The sequence below is a fragment of the Clarias gariepinus genome, chromosome 19 (assembly GCF_024256425.1).
Source record: "Clarias gariepinus isolate MV-2021 ecotype Netherlands chromosome 19, CGAR_prim_01v2, whole genome shotgun sequence".
In the NCBI taxonomy this organism is placed as follows: Eukaryota; Metazoa; Chordata; class Actinopteri; order Siluriformes; family Clariidae; genus Clarias; species Clarias gariepinus.
Window position 1 is genome coordinate 18,625,844 of NC_071118.1, and position 27,009 is coordinate 18,652,852.

The window sequence follows — 27,009 nt, forward strand, 5'->3', positions numbered from 1 at the left end:
AATTCACACTTATGTGTATGATAAAAAATGACAGCATTTTAGTCATACAAACAATCATACAAACAAGTTATGTATACAACCAAACATACATCATACAAGTTCTTTTCACGGTTGACAAATAAAGTTGTCCCGCCTGCGGGCCAGTTGACACCAAAGGGTTAAAACAACAACACCACCACCACCACCACCACCAATCCAATCCTCTTGTGAGGATTTTCCACAGTATATTAAAAAAAGTTTTATTGCAATCTCAAGTATACTGGAATGATTTGAGGTGGCATTAAATAATTAATTCATTATTAATGAACATTTATTAAATAAAAAATTTAGATGTCATCACAATTATTTTTAAATATCTAATTACTACAGAATTTATAATTATTTGTTCCCCTTTCTTTTAGCAATCTAAATTGGGAAGAAGAGTTTTTAGCAGCAGATCAGATCAGTCCTGCTATCATGAGGACTGAGCTTGTAAAACTTTGAGATGAGGTTGTTAGGAAGAAAATATATGGGGAAGATTTAACACACATACAAAGCTTTGAACCTTTTGATGAGCACTGTGAAAACCCTCCTGTTACTACCAGAATGGTTTCTCCCAGACTCAGCAACACTGCATGCTTAGGGAGGGAAATCCACATATAACTGAAGGAGACAGCTTCACCCCTAATGCCCTGGTAATGATGTATCCTGAAATACCATCCCACAGGAACAGAAAGACACTTTAGTTCAGGACGGAGTAAAGAAGCAGCATATGTGTTGTGTGTAAACTGAAAGTGACTGACAATATTTAAGAAAGTGACTATAAATATGGTGCTTGTTTGTAAATACTGAGTGTGTGTAGTGCCCTCCGTTCTCTCCAAGTTTACCAGCTTCCCCAGGTACCCTCTGGTGACTCTGGCATTGTTGCTCTCATCGTGTTGATCCATGCCTGAGCACTGTGTTATGTTTCCACAGCAAACTACCTTCCCAGGAGGTAATAGTGTAAGTTTTGTGCTTGCTTTTGCAATGAGGTTGATCAGGGTGCTGCAACAGTGGCAAACTGAAGTTTGAACCTTCTATACCACTCACTAGTCCCAAAGATTAATTCACATGGTTCTTTTGTTATGGGTTTTACATCTACCTTGTCAATTTTTGGTCGTATTTGTCCAGATCTAAATAGGTACCCCAGATAGCAGTTTCATGCTTAGCCCACCCTCATTTACTACTGTTGAGTCCAGCCTTGAGGTGAGTCCAGCCTATGCAATTTTACTCTTCTCAGGTGGCGCTGTAAATGACATTGTAATCTTGATATGCTTTAGTCTTCTGTGCCCTAAAGGACCTGACCTGTTAACTTCTAAAATGTGGCTGGTGCCCTGTAACCCAAATGGCATTACCATAAACTGGTATAGACCCATGGTCTCCGGAAAGCTGTATATTGCGCTTTAAATTTGACACCTGACAATATCCATTATCCCTATACAATTTTTCTATGGGATTAATAAAGTACTTTATCTATCTATCTAGGGTGGTTTTAAACTTTACAATCCCTATTCATGCAGACCCGTAAGGTCACATTCGTCTTGGGCACAACAACAATGGGGCTACTCCACTCATTTACAAATGGTTCGATTACACCTAACATTTGTATGATTGAAATCTTCTCCTTCAGAGGCTTCACCAACCTTTTAGGCACCCTGTATAGACTCTGTCTGATGGGTGTCAGAGCATTCCTCAGTACCTGGGTTCTGACTGGTTACTAGCTGAGTAGTAATGGAAACTCTCTGAACAACTTCTTACAGGCAAGATCTTGCTTTCCGGCTCTTCTACTTCTTGCACCTCGCAAAGGCACACAGGCATGATGTGAAATTGGTGCATTGATCTGTTATAATCTCCTCTATAATGCCTACCCTAGATAACAGCTGCACCGATAAACTTCAGAGGAAATGCTTCAGGGAACCTTGTAGCAAAATCAAAAATCACTGGTATATATTGGTAGCCTAAGTTGCTCTTTTCTAATAGGCCCACAACTTCCGAACGACGTGATAGAATGGAGTCAAGAGCAAAGGCAAGGAATGGAGAGGAGTTTGGTAAGACCGACAAATGGCACTAGTTTTTTGGTAGACTGGGAATGTGGGATTATTTTTTTTTACATCAGTATACCATGATGGCCAAAAGTAGTAAAACTAGAGCATGGCAGTAGAAAAGTAAAACTCTGTTTATCATTATCTTTTACATTTTATTTATATCTAATAAATAAATACTTATATATAATATTTATAATATATTAGTATTTTTACAGGGTGGTATTTAGCCAGTCTGCTGACAGATTTATCTAGATCCCTTGCTCACCCCCTTGTCATAAACTGTCAGAAATATCGTCCAAAGGTTGCAGCTTCGGCCCTAGATAAACCAGACATGACAACTATTCTACTTTATTTGCTGTATGGTTACAATTAGGTGTAATTGTAGCATTAGCAGTTTTTAATAATTCTATCAGATTAGGCATATCCCTCCCCAAAAGCATGTCAGTCAGCAATACTTCTACCATGGGGTAAAAACGTTGGTTACCATGTACACTGAATCTGGGTTAGTGTGGCATAATCAATGTTAACAGTCCTGGATATGGAATTTCTTAAGGAAAACAGCGTTACCAGCGTCCATCAAAGAATGTAACTGCTTGTTATTCCCTGCAGAACACATGATACTGTCTTCTACCTTTGTATTTGTAGGTAAATAGCAGCCTCCCAATAACTTGGATTTACGAATGCGCATATAGCAGCTTTAGCGGATTTTTACTGCTGGCAGTAAAAACACACCATGTCCTCCTTTGTCATGTTTTTTCTCTCAGTCTTACTTCCCCCAGGCTCCACCAGCTTACCTCCTGTGACATTTCTTTGTTCATTGCAATATCTGCCTCCAGAGCTTGCTCCATCAGCAGGTGTAGCAAACGACATGCCCATCTCTCAACTGAAAAAAGCAAGAAAAAGCTGCAAACATGGATTTCTGCTCACTGAATGTTAGTCATCTTTTAAATTACAGTAAACTGTTTTAAATAAGTTTTCTGTCTATTGACAACAGTCAACATTAATATTTCTACAATTAATGCTGAACTTTTTAAATGTAGGAAAATATTTACCTAACCATTTCTTAATCACTTTATCCTATGTAAACAGACATTATCACTAATTTCACATGCATTATACAAGTAAAAGAATGAAAAAGAATTTTTAAAAAATTCTGTTTGTTTTGTCTGTATGTATGTTTCTTCAGCCAGATTTTGTCACAGCATTACGCAAAATTGGCTTGACAGAATTAAATGAAACTTTGGCAATACTTAGGTATTTGTCCAAAGTTGTACCTGAGCCACAAATGAAATTGAAATGTTAAGTAAAAGTGAAGTTAAGAGCAGTTATGTCCCAGATTATGTCACAGCATCTAACGTTTGTTAAACTAATTAAAACTAATTTAGCATTTTTTTCACAATTTAGCGTTTTTCACCCAACTGCTGATTGTAAAAACACACCTTTTTTGTCATGTTTTTTCTCTCAGTCTTAGGTCCCCCAGGCTCCACCAGCTTACTCCTGTGTCCAGTCTGTCTATGCCTGCTGTCCTGGGGTGTACCTGGCATCTTGATAACAGTTCCTTGCAGGAACAGTTTCATGTTTAGGTTTATGTTGTACCCATGTCCTTACTTCCGGTGGGACGACACACAGCATGTGCTCTAGGATGATAGCAGTCTCCTTTTGGCTGCAGGCTTTGGGTCGGATCCATCTCTGGTAGAGCCCCTTTAGACGATGGTAGATGTATGTCAGTGACTCTCCTGGTACAGGAGTGTCTGTACTGTACTGCAGAAACTTCTGTCAGTAGGTCTCTGATGAGATGACAAACTTCTGCAGTACTGCCCTCTTCAGCTCCTGGTACACATTAGACCTTTCTTTGTTCATTGAAGTACATACTGCAGTGTCCTATCAGCAGGGGTAGCAAACGGCATGCCCATTCTTCTTCTGGTACATTTTTCACCAAAACGTCTCTCAGCTGTAAAAAATCAAGTGAGACGTGCTGCAAAAATAAACATAGATTTTGATTGTTAGTCATCTTTTAAATTACAGTAAATTGTTGTTTTAAAAAAAATCTGTCTATTGACAATATATAACAGTCAACATAAAGATTTCTACAATTAAAACAAAGCTAGATTACTTTAAATTATTTAAGAAAGTCATTTACATGTACCTAACCTTGTTTTATCACATTATCCTATGTAAACAGACATCATCTCTTTTTTTATTTTACATGCATCTGTATAAGTAAATGAATTCAATTCAATTCAATTCAATTTTATTTGTATAGCGCTTTTAACAATTGACATTGTCGCAAAGCAGCTTTATACAATCAAAAGAATTATTTAAGTATGTATGAAATGTAAATGTGTATGAATCAAAATGATAAGAATGTCCCTGATGAGCAAGCCGAGGACGACAGCGACAGTGGCAAGGAAAAACTCCCTGAGATAGTAATAGGAGGAAACCTTGAGAGGAACCAGACTCAACAGGGAACCCATCCTCATCTGGGTGAAAACGGATAGCAGAACCCATCCTCATCTGGGTGAAAACGGATCCTCATCTGGGTGATCTGCATAAAACTATGTGAGACTGGAAGTCCAGTATAACAGGTGATGTGTTAAATTAAATGTAAATTAAAGTCCAGTTTGTTCCTGGAGGCTCAGGTAGACTGTAGTAAATTCCAGAGTCCCGAACTATTGAGTGACTGAAGTCACAGGTACTCAGAGATCAGCTGTCTGCATCAGTCGAGGACAGGACCGTCTTCGTGGAAAAGTGGAACCATCCCCAACATAAACCACACGCATCCCAGGCAGACTACACGGGGCATCAATGCGACGAGATCTCCAACCAGAAGCAGGACTCCCGGACAAGTTAGACAAGGCCAGAGGGCAGAGGGGGTCTTCATCACTGGCAGCTCAGGAGCGACATGTATAGCTCAACAGAGAGATAGGTAGAGGAAAAAAAAAAGGGAGAGAGAGAGCAGAAGAGGGGAAGGCAAAAGAGATGGAGAGATGGCAGTTTGGTACGGTCACAGTCGAACAATGTATAAGGTAAATGTATATCTAGTGCAGAGTGCAAGCAGGGACTCCGGCAGGACTAACTATGACAGCATAAATAAAAGAGAGAGCCAGAAGGAAACACAGACATGAGGGCTCTCTGAGATGTAAAGCAAACAATCACCTCACCGTCAACAAAGCTGAGTGATCAATGAGAGAGGGAAAGACAGCATCTAAACATACCAGTTCACCGTAATACTCTTTGTCCATGAGTTCCCCAAGTCTGCTCCTTTACCTATGGCAAATCAATTTACAAAAATGCTTGGCTAAATAAATAGGTTTTTAGCCTAGACTTAAACACTGAGACTGTGTTTGAGTCCCGAACACCATTTGGAAGGCTATTCCATAACTTTGAGGCTTTGTAAGAAAAACTCTGCCCCCTGCTAAAGTTTTAATAATATGTGTTACTGACAAGCAGCCCGCATCCTTTGATCAAAGTAGGCGTGGCGGATTGTAAGACACTAGCAGTTCACTCAGATACTGCGGCGCAAGACTATTTAATGCTTTACACGTCAATAGTAGTATTTTAAAATCGCTGCGAAATTTCACAGGAAGCCAATGCAATGTGGATAAGATAGTGATGTGGTCGTATCTTCTGGTTCAAGTAAGTACTCACGCTGCTGCTTTCTCGACTAACTGACGATTGTTTATGCACCTAATTGAACAACCAGACAGTAAGGCGTTACAATAATCTAACTCTGGTAGATTATTGATAAAGCTCTGTGTGGTATTTAATGTGAACGTACATTTAAAGCGGTAGCACGGTGCTGTGCGTACATTATTATTAAGACACACTTTAATCAAGACAAGACAGTAATCTGATATAACTTCAGACTATGAAATTGTAATTATGTTACTTATACTTAATCCGAAGGATAATATTATATCCAAAGTGTGACCTGCTTTATGAGTGGATCCTACTACATACTGATTTACTCCTACTGAGTCCAGTATGGACATAAATGCTATTCTCAGAGGGTCTTCTGGATTCTTAAAATGAATATTAAAGTCCCCAGCAATTAACGCTTTGTCTACAGAAATGAACAGGTTTAAGAGGAAATCTGCAAATTTACAAAAAAAAAGGGTTTAAAAACAAATTTAACAGCTCCTCACCTTTGAAAACAATCGCGACAGGGAAGAGTTTGTGTGTTTGTTTGGCAACCTGAGAGAAGGGGGGCTAAAGGGGGGCTTGCCCCCTTCTCTCAGGTTGCCAAACAAACACACAAACTCTCTGCCTTACACAGACACAGACACAAACACGCACACTCAAAAACACTGCAAGCACTAAAACCCAGCAGGGGAGACAATAGGTCTCGGCTTTACAGCTTCCCTCCTCTCAGGTTATAACCAGAGCTTTTTCAGGTTTCTCAGCGGGTGCATCACTGAGGAGAGCAAACCTGTTGGACACGTGACGTGCAGAAGAGGTGTGCTTCGGTGGGCTAGCCTTAGCTTTGCCTGAACGAGAATGCGGCCGAGTCGTCACCCACTCGCCCCGCTGTGAGGGCTCTAATGCCGGAGTCGGGGGCTGGTTATCTCTGCCTGCGGCACCCAGACTTTTCGTTACGGGAATAATGCTGCTCTTGCGCTCTCTAACCCTCTCTAGAGTCTGGATGCGCTCCTCTAACGTTAATATCTTCTCTGTCAGAGTGCTCATTAACACACACCCATTACAAGTAAAATTACCACTAACGACGAATGTACTCTTTGTATGTATGTGTGATGGATTCCGCTTGTTGTTCTCAGATGATACACGCGTTCTCCGAAAAAGCGCAAAAAAAAGGAAAAAGGCAAAAATCCAGTAGTATTAAAACGGAAAAATTCTAATCAAATTTACATTTTATTTGTCACATAAACAGTCATACACAGTACGATATGCAGTGAAATGCCTAGACAACTGCTCGTGACCTAAGAATAAAAGAATAGGAATAGGAATAGGAAATAAATATGAAAATTTAAATGAAGGGTAAGTTTAACTAAGGAAGAATAAAATAAAAATACACAAATAAAAGTTAAAAATAACAATATAGAAAATTATATGAAAAAATGTAAAACAATAAGAGCAGACGAATAAATGGTAATAAAAGAATGGTAATGTCCATGGTTGTGCAATTCACATATTAAAAGTGACTTATGCAGTGCAAATATGCTTAAAGTGATTTATTTAAAGTGACTTGTGATGGAGTGATTTGAGTTATTTGATGACCACAAAGTGTAGATGTACAGTGGCCACTAGTGTAAACAAATGTCCAGAATGTCCAGTGTGTGTGTATAAACCATATGTGTGGGTCAGTACTGTGTGGTGGTGTGATTGTGATTAAGAGACCGTATTGCCTGCGGTAAGAAGCTCCTCCTCAGTCTCTCTGTGTTGGCCTTCAGGGAGCGGAATTGCTTTCCTGACCTCAACAGAGAGAACAGTCCATTGTTGGGATGGCTGAGGTCCTTCACGATCTTCCTGGCCTTGGTCCAGCACCGCCTGCTGTAGATTGAGTGCAGGTCAGGGAGCTCTGTGCGGATGGTGCGCTCAGCTGATCGCACAACCTTCTGTAGAGCTCGTCTGTCCTGCATGGTGTTGTTCCCGAACCAGGTTGAGATGTTTCCCGTCATGATGCTCTCTATGGTGCAGGAGTAAAAGTTCCTGAGCACATTGGAGGGCAGTTGGAAGTCTCTCAAGCGTCTGAGATGGTAGAGACGCTGTCGGGCCTTTTTCACCACGGTGTTGATGTGACAGGACCATGACAGGTCCTGCGTGATGTGAACACCGAGGTATTTGAAACTGTCCACTTTCTTGATGATGGGGGTCTGGTAGTTCCTTTCCTGCTTGGTGCTGAAGTCCACTATCAACTCCTTTGTCTTACTGACGTTTAGAAGGAGGTTGTTCCTCTGGCACCAGTTCTCCAGATTCCTAATCTCCTTCAGGTAGGCTGTCTCATTGTTATCAGAGATCAGGCCCACCACGACAGCAAACTTAATGATGGTGGTGGAGCTTATAGTCCGTTATTGTCCTTATACTGTCGTTACTGTCCTTATATTGTCCTCCTAGAGTCACTCTGTTGGAGTTGTGACTCTAGTTTCCTCCCGTAGCGCTGCTTCGCCTCTTTTACCGCCTTCCGGACGTTGTATGACGCAGCCTTGTATGGTTCCATGTCCCCCGACGCGAGTCCTATGTTGTATGCAGCGGTGCGAGATCTCAGAGCGTCGCAGATGGTTTTATCCACCCACGGCTTCTGTTTGGGAAACGTTCTAATAGCCTTTTTCTCCACAGTATCCTCCTCTAGTTTCCCAATGAATCCCACAACCGCTTCCATAAACACGCTGACGTCATCGGAGCTGTTCCTAAACATGTCCCAGTCTACGTCATCGAGTGCGTCCTGTAACGCAGCCACCGATTGGTCCGTCCAGCACGCAACCTCCCTCTGAACCGGAACTTCCTGTTTCAGCCTTTGTTTGTATTTTGGCATGAGGAAGATGGCGGCGTGGTCGGATTTACCAAATGGAGGGCGAGATTGTGCCTTGTAGCCGTCCTTGACCGTTGTATAGCAGTGGCTGCGCGTTTGAGGTTGGCACTATTAAAGTCCCCCGCTACAATAAGCGCAGAGTCCCGGTGTCGGGTTTGGTGCTGTGTGAGTGCCTCATGCAGCTCGTAAAAGGCAGTGTCCGTGTCCACTTGTGGTGGAATATAAACGGCGCTGATTATGACCGATGTAAACTCCCGAGGTAGATAAAAAGGACGACACATGGACAGTAGTTCCAGGTTTGGTGTGCAGGAGCATGTGAGAGGAACAACACTTGCGCTGTTGCACCAGCTGTTGTTCACCATTATACACACGCCGCCTCCCCTTGATTTCCCCGAGTCCCTTGTCCTGTCCATGCGGTGAACTGAGAAGAACTCGGCCGGCTGGATGGCGTGATCCGGCACCGCTGGGTTCCGCCATGTCTCGGTGAAGCAGAGGAGATTGCAGTCCCGAATGTCTTTCTGGAACTTTACCCCTGAGGTCATCGAGTTTGTTCTCCAGTGACTGGACGTTGGCGAGCAGGATGCTAGGCAGATGTGTGTGGTGTGCACGGGCTCTCAGCCTGTTCCTGACACCGGCTCTTTTCCCTCAAGGCCGCCGCTTCGCGTCGCGTCCTTTGTTGTCCCTCAGGATCTCACTCAGCCAGCTCGGATCCGGAGTTAAAAACGTTGAATTGTGAGTACATTGTATACCAATAGAAACAAGAGTGTCTCTATCATAACTAATGTACTCCATGGTGGTAATTTTGCCGGTTTTAAAACGCTGTAAACTAACTTAAAAAACAAAAACAAAGGTGGTTGGAGCAGTCGTGACGGCAGCCGACCTCACCAGACAAAGGCAGTCTAATTTAAACGCTGATACAAACAAACGAGGAACTTTTGCGGGAACAATACGAAAAACAGGAAGCTACGTCACCAACAGAAAGCCACCATTCACAAGTTTGAATGGTGTTGGCTGTACAATGGTCATAACGCTTCTAATTATATCTTTACGTTTCATACATTGGGGGACCAAAAACTTTTTCAGAAAATTTTCTGTCTGTATGTCTGTCTATCTGTATGTATGTCGTTTCAGCCAGATTTTGTCACAGCATCACCCAAATCAAAAACATTTTATCCATAATATTATTCAATTGAAAGTGAACTGAATTGAATGTAGGAAAATTCTGAATGTGTACAGTACAGCTAGGAGAGCACTCATCTGTATGTACCACTTTAGTTCTATTAAAATATAGTTAAACCTTGGAGTGCGAGCATAATTTGTTCTGGTGTGCTTGTATATAATTTCCCTATAAGAAATAATAGAAACGCTGACAATATGTTCCACAACCCAAAAATATTGATATAAAAATTATAAATACAAAATGTAAAAACTAATCAAATTAACCTGCACTTTACCATTGAAAAGAATAGAGACCAGAGGGAAGAAAGGAGGAGGAATGAGGAGGATGACTTTTAAAGACACACACACACAGACACATACCAGTTTACCGATAAAAACCTTTACTCACACGCGCACACGCACAGACACACGGACACACATCAGCTTGCCTAAAGAGCCAGAGAGAGAGAAGGAGGAAGGGGGCTACTGTGTAGGACGACTTTTATGCACACATGCACACACACACACACACACACACACACACACACACACACCAGTTTACCGATAGAGACTCTCACTCACACATGCATGCACACACACACACATACACACACACACACCAGCTTTTCGAAAAGCCAGAGAGTGGAGAAGAGGAGGAAGGGGGTTACTTGCACACATAAGCGCACACACACTTTCACATACACACACTCACACCAGTTTACGGAATAAAGACTTTTACTCACATAAGCGGCACGCACATGCACACACAGACACATGGACACACACACATTCCAGCTTTCCGATAGAACCAGAGAGAGAGGAGAGTAGGAGGAAGGGGACGAAGGAGGATGACTTTCACACACAGACACATTGATACACACACACCAGCTTGTTGACAGAGACAGAGAGAGATGAGGAGGAGGAAGGGGGCTACTGTGTAGGACGACTTTCACACATACAAACAGCAGTTAACAGACAGAAACTCTCACTCACATAAGAGCGCACAGACATACACACACACACACACAAACACAAAAAAACACAAAATAAAAAATGCTTGACATGCACACACATGGTCACAGTGTTATAGTAACAGTATATGTGCGCATGGTTATTGACTATACGAGTGATGCAAGGGCACCGAGACGATTACCCGCGATACTGCTCGTATTTCAAGACCTCGCTCATTTACCAAGTTAAAATTTATTTTTAATTTTTGCTAGTCTTGTGAAACACATGCAGACCAAGGTATGCGCAATCCAAGGTTCCGCCGTATTCTTACTGAGATAATTTTATATTTTTACTACAGAAATAACAGTGAGTGTTTAAGTCATTTTAAGAGAATACTTCATTTTTATCTACTGTCTACTTTTTGATTTCTCATCTGGAATTCACTCTCTGATCACCAAACAGGCTGAGGATGAAAGACGCACAGTAAAACCTTGGATTGTGAGTAACTTGGTTTGCGAGTATTTTGCAAGATGAGCAAAACATTTTAATAAATTTTAACTTGATAAACGATTGTTTTGCTTCAGACTGAGTATATTCCCTCTCAATTCTCCTTGATTTATTCAGAAATGGTGCGTATTTTTCGGGTTATACAAATAATTATAATAATTCCACCTTTATGCCTCTTTCAGTCAAGTTTACTAAGCATTTTCTTGCCTCTCTTTTATTTAAAATATAAGGGACAGTTCCTTTTAATGAAGTGTCTCTTACACTTAAAATAATTTTATTTTAGCTAATGCATGTTTTTCAAACCATACTATTCAGTCAAAACCGCACATTTAAAAACAGCACAACCATGAAAAAAGTGTATTCCTATAGTGTAAAATTTAGTGTAAAATTCTAGATTTACTGAATTTTACAGGTATTTGCTGTTTACATGAAAAAATGCCAAATACCTGGATTGTTTACAGTAAATTTCTATAAACAATTTATAGACTCACCCTAAAGCATTCCAAATAGCGAAGTTTCTTCACCATCATTCACTTTTAAAATGGTGCTCTCCAGAGGAAGGCTGCTCATTACTTCTGCCAAGGCAAGTTTGTCCAGGGCTGGTGGACAAAATAGGACATCTGTGCTGCTTTGGGTGACTTTTCTTTCAGTCTTTGGCACAGAATCATCATGGAACAGATACTGCTCTAAGGCAGAAATGTCATCGCAGGCCAGAAACAAGTCATCATACAGGTCCATACTGCTTGAGTTGTCCTTATAATCCAAAGTGCTATGATCAGAATTAAACAGAATTCTGGTGATTACTAAACATACCACAGAAACACTTCTTTTGCAACAATATGCCTTCTGAAACTGTTTCAGTATAGCAACTAGCTCACCTGGTCTGGGTGAATGATGGCTCAGGCATGCAGGATAACTGAGCAACAGAGAAATCAGGTAGGGTGACTTCAGAAAACATGGGTACACGTGAGTCTAAGTGGGTAGAGCCAGGGAATGGGTCACTAGATTCAGGCTGCAAGTCATAGACTTGTACTTCTCTTGGCTTGTCCACGACTATATGGTGGGTTGGATCTGGTCTCCTCGGTAAGGCTGTATTATGGAAATTGCCTGCAAAAATTTTAAGTCATCAGGTGTGTGCTTTTTGACCATGTAAAAAGACATTGTGTGTTTGTGATAAGACAGGGAGGGTTGTGGTCGTGAATAAAAAGGATAGAAACTTAGTGTTTAATTTAAATGCATGATTTAATCAACATTTGATTTTTAGGCATTTTGGCCTTCAGAGTAAAACAGAAGCATGTTTATCATTCCTGAAAGAAAAGCAGAGGTCAATGTACATTTTATCTGTTAGTATACAAAGACTTGCTATTTTACAGACAGCCAGACTTAATTTGTTTAATGATGAACCTGAAACTAAACATAGTCACAGAAACATCCCCAAAACTTAATTTCCACAAAAAGACCACAGCAATAAGTCTATTAAAATTCTCATTTATTAGTTAAATATACCTCAGGGGACAGACCTCAGGATAAACCAGTTAAAAAAAACTGTGCGATAATAAATTATTTACATGTTATTTATATTTATTTACATAATCTGTGTTATTATTATTATTATTATTATTATCAGCACCTTTTTTTTTTGCAGATACTACTATTTTTGCTATAATCATTGGTATTGATTTTTTACAATCAGATTTGAAAAAACTCAACTTTAAGGGCCATTACTTTATGTTAGGGAATCAATCAATTGGATTTTTACCAGAGTGCATGAGATTGTTCTGCGTGGCTGTAGTTTCTGAAGCTGTTTTTTTTGAGACAACTCTCTTCCTCTTCCGCGGACGTGGATTATACTCCCAATCTACATTTCCAGAAAGAAAGGTTTAGAGTAATGCAACAGATTGTCCTAATATTTTTCTTTTCTGTTTACATTACAGCAATTTGTCAATGAGTACAATCTTTAATTTATTCATAAATAACATATTGCACATTTTAGTGGTTTATAGACCAAGTAACACATCAGTTCCTGTTTTCCCCTAAATTACAGCAGCAAACAGTCATTCCCTCACCTGCCTGTCTTTTTAGAATTACTTAAACAAGACCACCATTAAATCAGTTTAGTATTTAATCTTACATGATCTGGATATATAAATACTAAGTATGTGGTTATGAGATGTTATTACAGAAAATAGGGTCGTTAATAAGTAATTATTAATTGAATAACTGCCTTTAAGAATCAAACCGATTAAAAAATGTATTAACCGGTTAAGCTTGATTTGCATTATATTTCTCATGACATTATGCAATGAGATCACATATCTATTAAACATCACAAGAAGGACACACTTGCTGCAATACATGGACACTACATTTAAGTGGCATTGTTTTTGAACGAGGACAGAGAGAAGAGCAGGATTTTAACAGCCTCATTTATGTGCCAATGTGTATCTTGTTACTATTCATTTTAAATTGATTATCCATTGTTAATGTGTTCAATGATGGTTTAATAAAACAATAACATGTTAAAATGACAGCACTTAACAGCTGTAAAGAAGGCAATGTCTATTACTAGATAATGACATTACTTACATTTTTTGTTTCTTAAAAAAACACACAGTACCCAAAAGAAACAAGCAAAAATTTACATTATTAAAACATTGCGCACATACACTTTAAAAATGCTGGCAGGGGATACACTAAATAATAAATGTACAATTCAGCATGCATAGTGAGCCTGTGAGTATTTTACATTTACATTTAGACATTTGGCAGACGCTCTTATCCGGAGCGACTTAGAAAAATGTGCTTTGTGTTTCTATTATTGGATAGATACTTACACTGGGTTACTAGGTTACTATTTAAGTGCCATCAGTTAAACACAGTTAGGAATATTTTTTGGGGTGGGGGGATTAGTCCAAGTATTGAAGAAACAGATAGGTCTTGAGTTGTCATTTAGAGTTAAATATGAATACTGGTTCTTTCTTTGAGATTGTCTGGATAGGCAAGAAATGGACTCCAAATAAGTAAAAGGTTCCACAATGATTGGATCATGTGTACCTTATTTTTTCCATCTGAATAATAGACACTATTTCCAACATCAGCCTTCAGAAAGATGGGGAAGAGTAAAATTTCCAGTTAAAATTAGTCTCTTGCCTGTGAGCATCAAAGATTTTTATAGGTACAGTAGATGCAGAATGGATTATGAAGAGCCAAAAATTGCAAGTTCAGCATGTGGGATAATGTTTTTGCCATATGCATTGGAAAACCCTAAAAAAAATCTCCTACCAATATCCTGCCAGTCTAGGACAATGGCAAATGGCATCTGAAGATGCCTTCTGAAATTTTGCAGTGTGAATTGGGAAGCTGGAATTTGTCCTTAATCTCATCAAAGGAGAAAAACGTACTATATGTCTAAAAATCTTGGATGGTAGTTCATCCATTCCTGGTAGCATTTGTCCAAACATTGTTGCAGGAAAGAGTGATTAATACAAATAGGAATTCTTATAGGGGTTTTGAATATATTACGCATTTTCTTAATCTGATTGAGAATTCTGATTAAGAGTTTTTTTTGTTATAAAACTTACGTTAACAAAGGCATTAGGATTACCCACCCATCTTGGAAAACAGCAAGGCCTGCAAGGAAAAGTTACCAACTAAGTTAAACTCCATTTTTTTGTCCATAAGGGGGAATCAGGGGTGTGATCCATTGGGCTGCAGGTGTTCCAATATATTCATGCTCTTGGATTACCAGCCCAATAGTACTGTGTAAAGTTTTGAAATATGCAAATGTGAAAAAAAAAGACAGGCAAATGTTGACATAGATAAAGAAATATGGGAAGCAACACCATTTTCCTATTTGGAAATTCCATTCAGAATTTTTAACACAAGGTATGTAATTTGATCACTGACCATCCTATAAGGTATATGTTCAAGAAAGGCAGGTATGAGATCACTTTTTGTTCAGTTTATAATATAACCTGGTAACTTACCAAATTAAATAATCAATTTCAATCAATACATTTTCAATCAATAATCAAATCAACAAAATAGGAATACCTTTTTTTTACGTTTTTCGGATATATCAGTATATCACCATCGTATACAGTAATAAGTGTTTCAGCAAAAATTGCAACTTATGTATTATTGTTATTCTGAAAAAAAAAAAAAACACTGTTCTGTACCGGTGTATAAATGAGGATTTTAGAATTGTGTAATATAAGCAGCGAACCATGTTGAAACAGTAAAGTTTAAGTTGCAATAATATTGCTTGCAATAATTTACTTGCAAAAATTGAAAAAAAACTTTTTTCATGTTGTCATTATGGGGTGCTGTGTGAAGAATTCTGAAAAAAAAAAAAAGAATTTAATCCATTTTAGAATAAGGCTGTGACATGACATAAAATGTGGAAAAAGTGATTCGCTGTGAATACTTTCCGTATGCACTGTAACTGTACATGTAAAAAAGGAACTGGATTATCCACAGAGACAGAGACAAAGAAGCAAAGTAGGTCAGATAGTGTCTGTTTGAGTGACATTACATTTGGAGGAGTACAGGCCATATACAATTCTCTAAATTTGTTGTTGAGGGTATCTTAAGGATTGATTAGTAGAGTACCTAAATTTGATTTGGTTCTGTAAATTGACCTTATAAATGAGCTTGAGAGCCTTTAAGTTGCTGTGATAATAGCTTCTCTTCTCCTAATTTAAACTGCTTTTGTTTTAATTTTAGAAATTAAACTACCTGACGTCCTAGAATGGATTTGTATTTATTTTTATGCTTCACGATTTTATTAAACTCTAGTGGGAATTTAGCAATTTGATATGCTGATTCAAATGTGAGATAGTTACTTTTAATTTCTATTAGATGCTTGTCCCTTTCCTTTTTATCAGAAGATAAACATTCATGACTGCGCATTACCACCTTAAGCATTTCCCAAAGGATTGAATCTTAGACCCCAACCATTTATTTCAATGAACTCCATTATCTTTACTACCATGTGTTGCAAAACCTTTTGCAGGCTAATAGTAAATGATTAAAATGACATGAATAATGGTGTTTGGGAAGGGCAAAGTCAGTGGTTATTAGTAGACTACAGTACTATGATCAGCGATAAGTATATGATGATATTTGGTGTTGACCACAATTGCAATTAAAGTAGAGACCACTAAAAAATTATTAGTTCTACTGTGGGACCTAGTGATGTGAGAATAATAGGAAAAATTTAAGGTGTTGTTATTACTCACAGTTTTCATTTTATCTTTCTTCTGTTTATTTGTCTGCCATGAGAAGCTTTTTTATTTAACATTTGAAACATAAAATATGTCTTTAATATTTAAATTCTTAAAATTTTTCCTTGCATTTCTTATGATCAGATTTGACAATGCTCAACTTTAAGGGTCATTATAACATGTAAGAGGAATACAAATATAATGTTTTTACCAGACAGCATGAGATTGTTCTGCATAGTTGTAGTTTCAGAACCTGCCTCTTCTTGGCCAACTTGCTTCTTCTTCAGTGGACGTGGATTATACTGCCAATCTACATTTAAGGAAAGAAAAGTTTAAAGAGTAACACAACAAGGAGGAGAAAAACAAAAACGAAAAGTTTAATATTATTCGAAAACCCTGTTCAGAATACCAGGAAACTGCTGGCTGTGTTCCCATTGAAGCTTCCGTGACTCTGCATAGTAGACCATCTTCTGTTCTTCACTCAGTTTCCTCCACTCAATTCCAAGCTGCTCACTGATCTCTGCATTGCTTGCATTTGGATTGGCTTTGGCCAAGATAGGTCGTTGTGTCCTTGCCCAAATCATGAAGGCATTCATGGGCCTCTTAATATGGCTGTAGTTATCTTTGCCTTTTCCTGTTTTAAAATAATAGTTTCAAAAATTACATCACTAACAATTTAAATCATTTAAATAAAAAATATGTATATCATTTAAGTAGCAGACACTCAATGTCAATGGATGCATTCCACTGGTTGTGTGTGTCTGTTTGCGTGTGTGTGTGTGTGTGTGTATGTATGCATATATGTGTTGTCACGGTGTGCGCCTGTGATGGGCATGCGCCCAAAATAATATCGCTCCTCGCTCACTCCTCGCTCACTAGGTAGGTGCCCTCTCCTTCTACTGGTGCGCGAACGAGGAGGGCCGTGGAATAAGCACGGCTGGTGAGCTATCGGCGTTAATGATCCCGGGCTTCTCCCTGCGCTATAAAACACAGCGGGGAGTGTAGCTCGGGGTCTGACTGTTGGGAAGCTGGGACTTTTGCTACGCGGTGGATTTTATAAATGTGACGCGCCCCAGAGACTTTAAAAGCGGAATGCCGCTCTTTGATCTCCACGAGAGGACGGTGCGTGAACGACCTGCGCGAGCTCCTGCGGCACTTTGGCTACCGCTTAGAGCCCGCCTTCGTATCCCCCCTGCCGAAAAGGAAAAGGACGCCGAGAGGACTACGTTAGGGCCCCCAATCCCAGCAGGGAGAACCGCCCAGCCGACGGACGTCCAGGAGAGACTCCCGCCTGTGGCCGCGCCCAGAGAGAGCTGGGAGGGGGCGGTCTTGGCTCGCGTCAGCGGACGAGGTCGCCGTCATCGGGAGCGTGCAGAAGCGCCACCTCCGCGTGCTCCAAAGCTGCCACTGTGCCAGCCACCAGCACTTACCAGCCTGTGCCCGCATGCCAGCGGGGCACTGCCAACCAGACCAGCACATGCATCACAAGCTTTCCTTCCCTTCCTCCGTTAAAGTGTACATGGGTCATGGACAGATAAGACTTTTTTTTTTTAAAAAGCCTTAAAAAAGTCATCTGGGGCGACCGTAATATATCTCAGAATTCACATTTTTATGTATCATTAAGACTAGTTGAACTCATATCAGTAAGTAGATAAACTGATGAAGAAAGATAAACTTTAGTGCCCTTTCATTTTATAAAAACCATTATTTCACAAGTTTATTCTATAATATCAGAGTCTCCTTCATTATCCAGTTAAAATAAATGTTTATCCCTATAAAAGGAATGGAAAATGGCTGAATTTAGAAAAAAAAGATAAAATATACAAATAATTATACTTAAACAATTAACTCTATGTATATAATTGATGTATAGAATATGAAAACTTCAAATATAGGACATATATCTATCATTTAAAACATTTAGCAGTGGTCGCCCCACATGATACTCGGTCGCCCCATATGATGTTTTCAAGTTTACTCAAGTATAACAGGCTAACAGCTAGCCTCAGAAACCAAACTAGCTTCTTCTAGTGACAAAGCACTATCAAATTTATCATCAACATATAGATTTGTGGAAAACAATTATAATTCACAGTTTTGGGGTGGTCGCCCCACATGATGACCAAAAGTGACTGCGACATCACAGTTGTTAAAAACAGCTTTTTCTTACTATATGAGAGAGACTGATTTACTATACAGTTGTTTCCAGGGAGTCTTCACTTGTGTCTGGCTGATGCAGTATCCCATCCTTGAGATGTTTTTTAAAATAAAGGTCCCAAAATTGTGGTTTGTTGATGGTCGCCCCGGATGAAATGGATAGAATCAACATAATTCGGACAACATTCGTTTGTATATCATGATAGAAATATATGAGCAAATGCTTTATAGTTTTGTCAATGGATGTAAAACATGTTTAAAATTATGCCAACTAGGAAAAGAGATATATTTAAGTTGATTTAAAGTGTTTTTAAACCAGTTGTCCTAACTAAAGTCAAGGCCGGACAGTTGCCCCATATGGTGTTTTGGCACTTCGGATAGCAGAAAAATGATGAAAAACTTAAAAATTTGGAGAAGTTAGAGTAGTTTAGTAGGTAAAGAAGGTATAACAAGTAGATGAGAAATTTTTATGTATTTTTTAGTTTTTTCTGCAAAATAAAATTAACCCGGACAGAAAAAGGGGGCGTCACGTCATTGACCCACATATATATATATATATATATATATATATATATATATATATATATATATATATATATACAGTATATATACTCATTTGCAGTCAAAGGGTAATAATACCAAATATTGATTTGACTATTTAAAATATTTTATTTTTTCTTGTGGACATGATTACTTCAAGTTATCTGTGGGCATGTCACAGATGAATATCAGCTTTTATGTCATATGTATCACAAGTGATTGTCAGCATTTAGGCCATACTGTCAGAAATGCCTGAGAACCATCCACAGGCCTTCCTTGCTTTCTAACTACACTTCCTTGTGCACATTAAGGCACACTTACTGAATGCCAACCGCAGTAAACCAAGAAGAACAGTATGCAGCACTATCAATTAAAATATTATGTCACACTGTGAGCATGTCGGGGCTTACATTGAAGCAGCCTGAGGAGCGGCAGCAAGTTGACCGCACATTCTAATCGCAGGTGACCAGGATCATTCACAGATAGCACGCGGCCATCAAGATCTGCACGTAAGCAGAGCCATGGGTAAACCTTACAGCAAAAACAGGTAGATCAGTAGCTCATAGCTACTAAAATCCCAGATCAGACTGCAGAGCTTCTACAGAGACAGCGCATAAAACTGGTGGGTAAGTCAGGTGTCAGGGTCTGCATGCGTCCAGAGCCGCAGGTAAACCTCATCTACACGGGCGGAAACTACTGCGACGCTGCATATGATGAGCAAATGAAACCCTGGATAAGATTAGTTTATATTCTTCGTACCTTGTTATATTCTTCGTACGTTGTTTCGTATGTTGCATTCCATCCCACAGTGTACTTCAAAATGTACGCCCTACTCCCAGCTCAGTGTGCCGGTGTTGTGTCGAAGTTGGTTTCCCCACCGAGATGCGTTTTCTTAGCCCCACCCCTGTGAAAATGGCGCAGGGAGCACACATTCAGAGCAAGGCTCGCCCACGAGGGGTTATGTGCATACAACTGAGCTCCTCCAGAGCACGGCAAAGTCCAAATTGGACATTGTTTCAGTTTAATCCCTGGAATGGAGGAGACGGAGACGGAGAGTGTGGAACGCATACGCCATTCGCAGGTAATCAGGATCATTCACAGGTAGCACGCAGCCATCAGGGTCTGCACGTGAGCAAAGCGATGGGTAAACCTCACAGCGAAAACGGGTAGCCAAGCTCGTAGCTACTGAAACCCCAGATCAGACTGAAGAGCTTCCACAGAGACCGCGCATAAAACTGGTGGGTGGGTCAGGTGTCGGGATCTGCATGCGTCCAGATATACGGGCGTATACGTATATATATGCCTCATGTATACGGGCGGAGAGCATCTACAGCGACACTGCATATGACAAGCAAATGAAACCCTGGGTGAGATCAGTTTATATTCTTATTATTATTATTATTATTATCGGCATAAAGTTTGTTAGGTTGTTTGTTATTAAATAGTTTAAGGGTTTAAAGTGTATAATTTTTTGTTGTCAAAGGTTTTATTGCTCCTTTTTAACATAGTTCTAATCCCAGTCTCTGTGTCACAGCTAGAATTAAAATGTCAGGTTTAATTACTAATACAGTATCCTAATTAGAACTTTACATGCCTGTCTATGGTCAGACATTAGTATATATTTTAGGTTTTTTGTGTGGGTGTGTACAAATGCAAAAGAATGCGTTTACTGTATGCTGATAAAAAATACCAATATAAACGAACGCATGCGATGTTGAATGTAATAGAAAAAAAAATTATGGTTTCACATGTAAATTAAGGGACAAAAAAGAACCAAAGGGGCAAGTCAGAAACAGGCTTTTGAAATGAAATGGACCCCATCCAGCTTTTGATTGGCTAAAAATATGGGAGCACAGTAAACACACTAGAAAAAGTGGAAATACAAGATGGTGCAAGTGAGCAAAAATTGAATAAGGTCAGGTTAAGGCAAAAGGTCCCAGCTGCACTATACGCACTCAAACTGCCAGAGCCAGAGAAGGAAGTTAAGTAAAAGTTACAAGACAAAAAGTCAAAACACAGAACAGCACTTAAAGGTGTGCAATTAGGCTAGTCAGCATGCAATCAATAACTGATAGATACACACTGTGGTTATTTTAACTACAACACTTAATGTGAACCAACTGAGTGGCATATAATCCAAAGCTACCAACTCTCATTCATCAAGTGTCAGACTGACACAATCACTCATCTTCACACACTCTCACATTACACTTCTAATTTCTCAAACTTTTATATTCCATTATTCTGTGGAAGATGCAAGCAAAACCACTGAGCTCCAGTCACTTTCTAACAATCACTTGTAAACAGCTTTTATTTTGAAGTCAAATCACCTGCCCTCAGTACACAGGCGTGGTGCAGCTGGAGCGCACCAGAACAATGCTCTTACACTTTTTTTCCTCAAAGAAATAATATTCTCATAATCCAGTTGAAATTAACATACATTTACAGCATCAATTAAATGCAAAAGAAGGGAAAATAATTGTACCCGTCATAATACAGTAGTTCTCAACAGATTAACAATCTAATAAAATAAATTGATGTTTAAATGCATTTATACACTGCAGCAATCTTACGCACCAGCTGGAGCATTAAAGAGTCAATTTGTACAGTGACATAATGTAGCACTTTTTATATTCATATGCCAACAAACATCATCTATGCACAAGAGAGAAACAGATTATACGTGCAGGACAATCTCACTTTATAGTCTATATATTTTTCATTTTTATTTCTTCTCCCCTTCTTTTGTATCAATAACAATTCTTCTTTAACTCTACTTACCCCATTCATTATTATAATTATTATAACCTTTGATTACCTTCTTTTTCAGGAGTTTTTATCACTACTAGTATCACTTTATTTTTGACTGCACCGTTAAATGCGTATGTATAGGGATCCTCCCCAATACAATATTATCACAATGCTTAAGTGCAGATTCGATTCAAATTGATAATTTAAATTCATAATTAAATGTAGCCCATTCCTTATAACATTAATTTTCTCTCTTTAAAAAGTGCAGCATTTAAATAATACAAAATAACTTCAAATACAGGAGTTTGACTTAAAATTAAATTAAACAAAAAAAAACGTATTTTTACTGAGCAACACATATCTCTGTAAATCTCCATAATTATTTCTAACAAACTTAGAAAATAATTCATTCCTACCACATGGGTTGGCCGTGTGTAAATAGTACAGAGTGCGCCATCTACATGATTAAAAAACCACGGCAAGGTTTTACCTAGTTAACCAAGTTGCCAACTTGGAGACTTTTTTGTCAAAAGCGACTAGCGACTTTTTCTGGCGTTATTGGAGAATTAAACATTTAAAAATCAAGGCAAAATTAAAAAATGCAACTGACAAAGAATTAACAGAAACTAGCTCATTTACAGTTCTAAACATATTACAATGTCTTTTACTCACTTTTTAGCTCTCCCACGACATTATTCCTTTCTCCTACAGGATCCATTACAATTGCAAGCAATGGACTATAATGCAAATTTGATGATAACGTCATTTAGCGACTTCTAGCGACATTTAGGACAGACAATAGCCACTTTTCTTACTGAGGAGTTGGCAACACTGTTCAAAACTAAACTCCACAGTGAGTAGATAATAACGCGGGCACGCGAGGCTTCGAATGTACGGAAATATAGAATTTGAGCTCGCGGTTTTTTGACACTGGTGTGTAATGAGTGTGTTTGAAAATAGTCCGCTTAACTTCATTAAAATGCGTTTCTTTTGCGCCAGTTTGAAAGCTTCTGCGCTCAGGACAGAATCGTTTATATCTGAGGCTGATCGGCCGATCTCCGATTACGGACAATCAAACTAAAACAATCAATTCTGGTCACTGGCTGATCGACAGATTTATCTCTGTTATAGAGGTAAAAGAAATATTTTTAAAAATCGCAATTCAAACCTGGATCAATTTTCCCCTTATCCCTATTCTATAAATTTAGTTGTTAGATATTTATTAATATTTCCGTAATGTGACATGTAAAGACAGATATCCTATGTGCTTATGTTTCCATGGTTACTCACGGATGACGTGACGTCTGTGCAGGGTGTTTCGTACGTTGCGTTCCATTTCACAGTGTACTTCAAAATGTACTGCCTACTCCCAGCTCAGTGTGCCGGTGTTGTGTCGAAGTTGGTTCCCCCACCGAGATGCGTTTTCTTAGCCCCACCCCCGTGAGAACGGCGCAGGGAGCGCGCATTCAGAGCAAGGCTCGCACACGAGAGGTTATGTGCGTACCACTGAGCTTCTCCTGAGCACGGCATGGAATGGAAGAGACGGAGAATTTCACGCGCCTTGAAAACGAAACTTCATCATAGCATGAATGTTGTATCTCGTTGTATTTTTTATCACTCTATACACAAATCATTATTTATTAATGCCATTTTACAAATGGAATACAAATGGAAATGGAAGATTTTGGTACTTTTTGATTTTAATTTTATATATTATAATAAATGGACCAGTACCAGGGATGAGTCCTTTTTACGCAGTTTAGGTTAATTCAGATAGGTTTATAACCTATTGAGTTGATATCGCGACACCACATGCAAACTATCTCTTATTATTATTATTATTGGTGGTGGTGGTGGTGGCACATCCGGTTTTGCTCCACTTTACTGACAACACATGTTTGAGAAGAAATATCAGAAAAATCTCGCCAGTGTTACTGCTGACGAGTTCCCTGGCCACAGGAAAGGTCTGTGCGTTGTCACTGTCAGATACCGTTTTTCTTATATTTTCTTAGTAAAGAGGTCCCCACACTTATCAGACTTTCGCTACTTATTTGTTTCCCCACGACAGGTTTATTAGCTTATTAGTTTATGAGTTTTGTCAGTTAAGGGAGCTTCCCTCATCAGAACTCCACCAAACAAACACGAATGCCATTATAAAATATATACTATTGAAATGTTTATAACTTATAAATACATTATTTGATTAATTTACAAGATGTACAAATATTTTTACAGATTACTAGCCGATATAATGCCAAGAATTTATTTAAATACACAATATTACATGTATTTATGTATAAACGTAAAATATATATTTTTAAATCGCAATTTTTAAAACAGAATCGATTTGACCCAATCTGCAAATATACAAATGTGACTCGATTGTAAGCTTTGGCAATACCGATATCCATAATTCTCTGGCCAATAAAAAAAAAAAACTTTGCTTCTTTAAAACTCTCTCTCTCTCACACACACACACACACACACACACACACACACGATCCGGGGCAATTCCCCCTCGGGACCAGTACCTAATCCACTTTAGTAGACTTTTCTATTATAAACTTTGCAATATCTTGATTCTCCTCTTTTTCATTTGCTTCTGCATGACCCAATTTTCCTCTCTGCCCTCATACATTCTTTGTTTCACACCTCCTGCATGCCTGCTGCACTTCACACAACATTGCGTTAATTTGACATAAACACATAATTGGCTTGTTCAGAATCAGTACTTAAATGAATCACACATGCTATTTACAGTATAAATCTTTTTTTATGTACAAGTACAATCAGAAAAATTTAACCAGAAAACAGCATATAACTTTAAACTTACATTGATTAGCAATATAAACAACACACCTATGAGGCTGGACAATTGAATAAACTGTGTGGGTTCAAATAATGTCAAACATTTATTTGTTAATTTTTTGACAATACTGCTGCTTTTTGTTGGAAACTGGCAGAAATTTGAAATAGGTTCAATGTTGTGAACACAGTGTTACTGTGCCTGAGAGGCTGTCCTTTTAAAGAACTGAACTGTAGAACTGAACAAAGAACTGTAGATGGAAGGTTTTTCAAGTCACATGGGAGTAACCAAATGAGCAGCAGGTAAGAATAAAACATTTTTTTTTTCATGTGACTTGAAAACCGTCTATATGAAGTTACATATAAATATTCGTTTTTTTTATTATCATGCTATCTAGTTTAATTTATTGTTTTAGCTACATAAATAAGACAGTAGGTTCTCTATTCAACCCCCCCAAATTTTATAGCTACTAGGCTATTTATTCAAATTCATTAAGATAGACAAACATTGTTTTAATGTAACTAAACAAAGCATTTTTTAATATCACTCTTTTTTTTGTTTCTATTTATTAAAAAAGGAATTTTTTTTAAATCAAAGTGACAAAACCCCTACTCTAAGGCTAATAAATGTATTTTACGATTTGAGACATTATTTAATACAATACAATATTTATTACAAAAAAAGGATTTTTCTATCGCTGTAAATTACACTATTTTACAGTTAAAACGAGTGCACTGAATGCTGTCTGTCGCTATTTTAATCATTTATGTGCATAACTCTATGGTGGTTAATGTCATATGCACTGTGCAATGTGATATATAGACAGTTAGGTTTTCCAATTAAAACAGCAACGGTATGATTGGTTTATAAAGTAGACTATTAGTTCATAGAGTGTGTATTAAGGGCTTCGTTTTCACTAGAGGAAACAGCTGTAGTGATGAGGGTGAACACAGCGAAGATTTAACTGCTTAATCCCTCATGACATTTCGTAAACTTTATTTATGAGAAAGGACTGCACTGATGCAGCTATAACAATTTATCGAAAAACACACACCTTGCCTTAATCCTCCCTCTGTGACGGCGAATCGAAGACGGCGCTGAAAGACATGGAGGAGCCGAAGTCTGCGCCGCTTTCATATGAAATTTAATATCCCAATTTGTGTGGAGAATTTTTAGAGGGGCTAAGTACAAAGGTTAGGGAGGCTAATGGCCTAGCGACGCCCAGGGGCCCAATAAGAATGTTTATGTCTAAGGGCTTGATTTCTTTCTATACCCCTGCTATCCTACATGGAGCTGTTGAATAGCCTGCAGGTGGTCGGCTGGTGGATACGGTAGGCCCGAATTATTTTTGTTTTGTTTGGGCGAATATTTCAAATGTCAGTTGTAACAACTAGAATAAATACGGTCGCATGCATCCGTGGTTTCACTTTAATACTGCAATGCCAAAATATACAGGAGCTTAGGCATGCAAGGTAAGGTGTATGGTGTTAGAAAAATATGAGTATGTGTAATGTCATGTGCGGTGTATGCGCAGAACCAATGCCGTTATTATCAGCATCTCTACAACCTTCTCTGAAAAGTTGGCAGCTTTGTAATACTTACTATATTAAATATTTACAGGTAGGTGAGATAGTTTAAGCTAAATCTAAAAAAAACACCCAGACCCTGCTTCTGTCATCCGTTCCTTATTAGGAGGTTGCAATTCTAGATCTGGTTGTAAGATTTATGCCTTTAGATTGCTAGGAAAAAGTATTGGCCCACCTGTCCCTGAAGGAAGCTGAGTGATGCTCATGCCCTCAGTAGCCGCTTCGACGCTGATTGACTGATCGCTGCTCGAGGATTGTTTAAAATTCTGGTCATGATTTCGCCTCGTTTCCTCTCCATGTTCGTTAACTTTTCTAAACCTCACTTCAGCTCCATATCGATCCATCGTCATGCAATTTAGCCAATGCTTGTTCTTGTTTCACGGCGGTTGGCAGCCAGCAAGTGGCATTACCGCCAAATTCTGCCCTGTGCCTTTAACACTCACTTCTAAACAAGCAGTCTTCTTCTTCTTCTTCTTTCTTTGTTGTTTAACAGCGGTTGTCAATGTCAATACATAGCTCCATTTAAACGTAATAAGTGATGACGTCAAACGTCCCGATCAGCTTGAAGTACCCTGTGAAGTTAAGGTACTGCAGGGTTTAAAGAAAACTGTAAACGGTGTAGGGAACAAGTGAACACTCATCACTTCGCCAAAAGTGGACATGAAATAATTCTGCGCCTCGCTGGAGTGCGAAAAAATGGAGCCCCAAAAATGGTTTTATATATCTATTATTATTATCGAGGACGACATTATTTTAATATTACATAATAAATACAAAT

At 38.7% G+C, this 27,009-nt stretch overlaps 1 protein-coding gene across 1 annotated transcript; it reads right to left on the minus strand.

Annotated features, from left to right (window-relative positions):
• On the minus strand, positions 1-26,630 carry LOC128507789 (transcription factor SOX-30-like). Its single transcript, XM_053478894.1, has 8 exons — positions 26,407-26,630; positions 16,801-17,025; positions 16,603-16,701; positions 12,926-13,024; positions 12,045-12,273; positions 11,658-11,935; positions 3,503-4,038; positions 1-2,946 (listed from the first exon to the last, which is right to left on the minus strand). The coding sequence occupies exons 1-6, from the start codon at positions 26,579-26,581 to the stop codon at positions 11,659-11,661; spliced, it is 1,104 nt and encodes a 367-aa protein (XP_053334869.1). The 5' UTR covers positions 26,582-26,630; the 3' UTR covers positions 1-2,946; positions 3,503-4,038; position 11,658.
• Positions 26,631-27,009: the final 379 nt, after the last annotated feature.

Bases quoted from the DNA above. Each gene is read 5' to 3' on its own strand.
- LOC128507789 (XM_053478894.1), bottom strand. From the start codon at position 26,581: ATGACGATGGATCGATATGGAGCTGAAGTGAGGTTTAGAAAAGTTAAC. The intron at 13,025-16,602 runs GTAAAAACATTA...CTGGAAATGTAG, and splicing joins GAACAATCTCATGCTGTCTG to ATTGGGAGTATAATCCACGT. The intron at 11,936-12,044 runs GTGAGCTAGTTG...TTCTGATCATAG, and splicing joins CCATCATTCACCCAGACCAG to CACTTTGGATTATAAGGACA.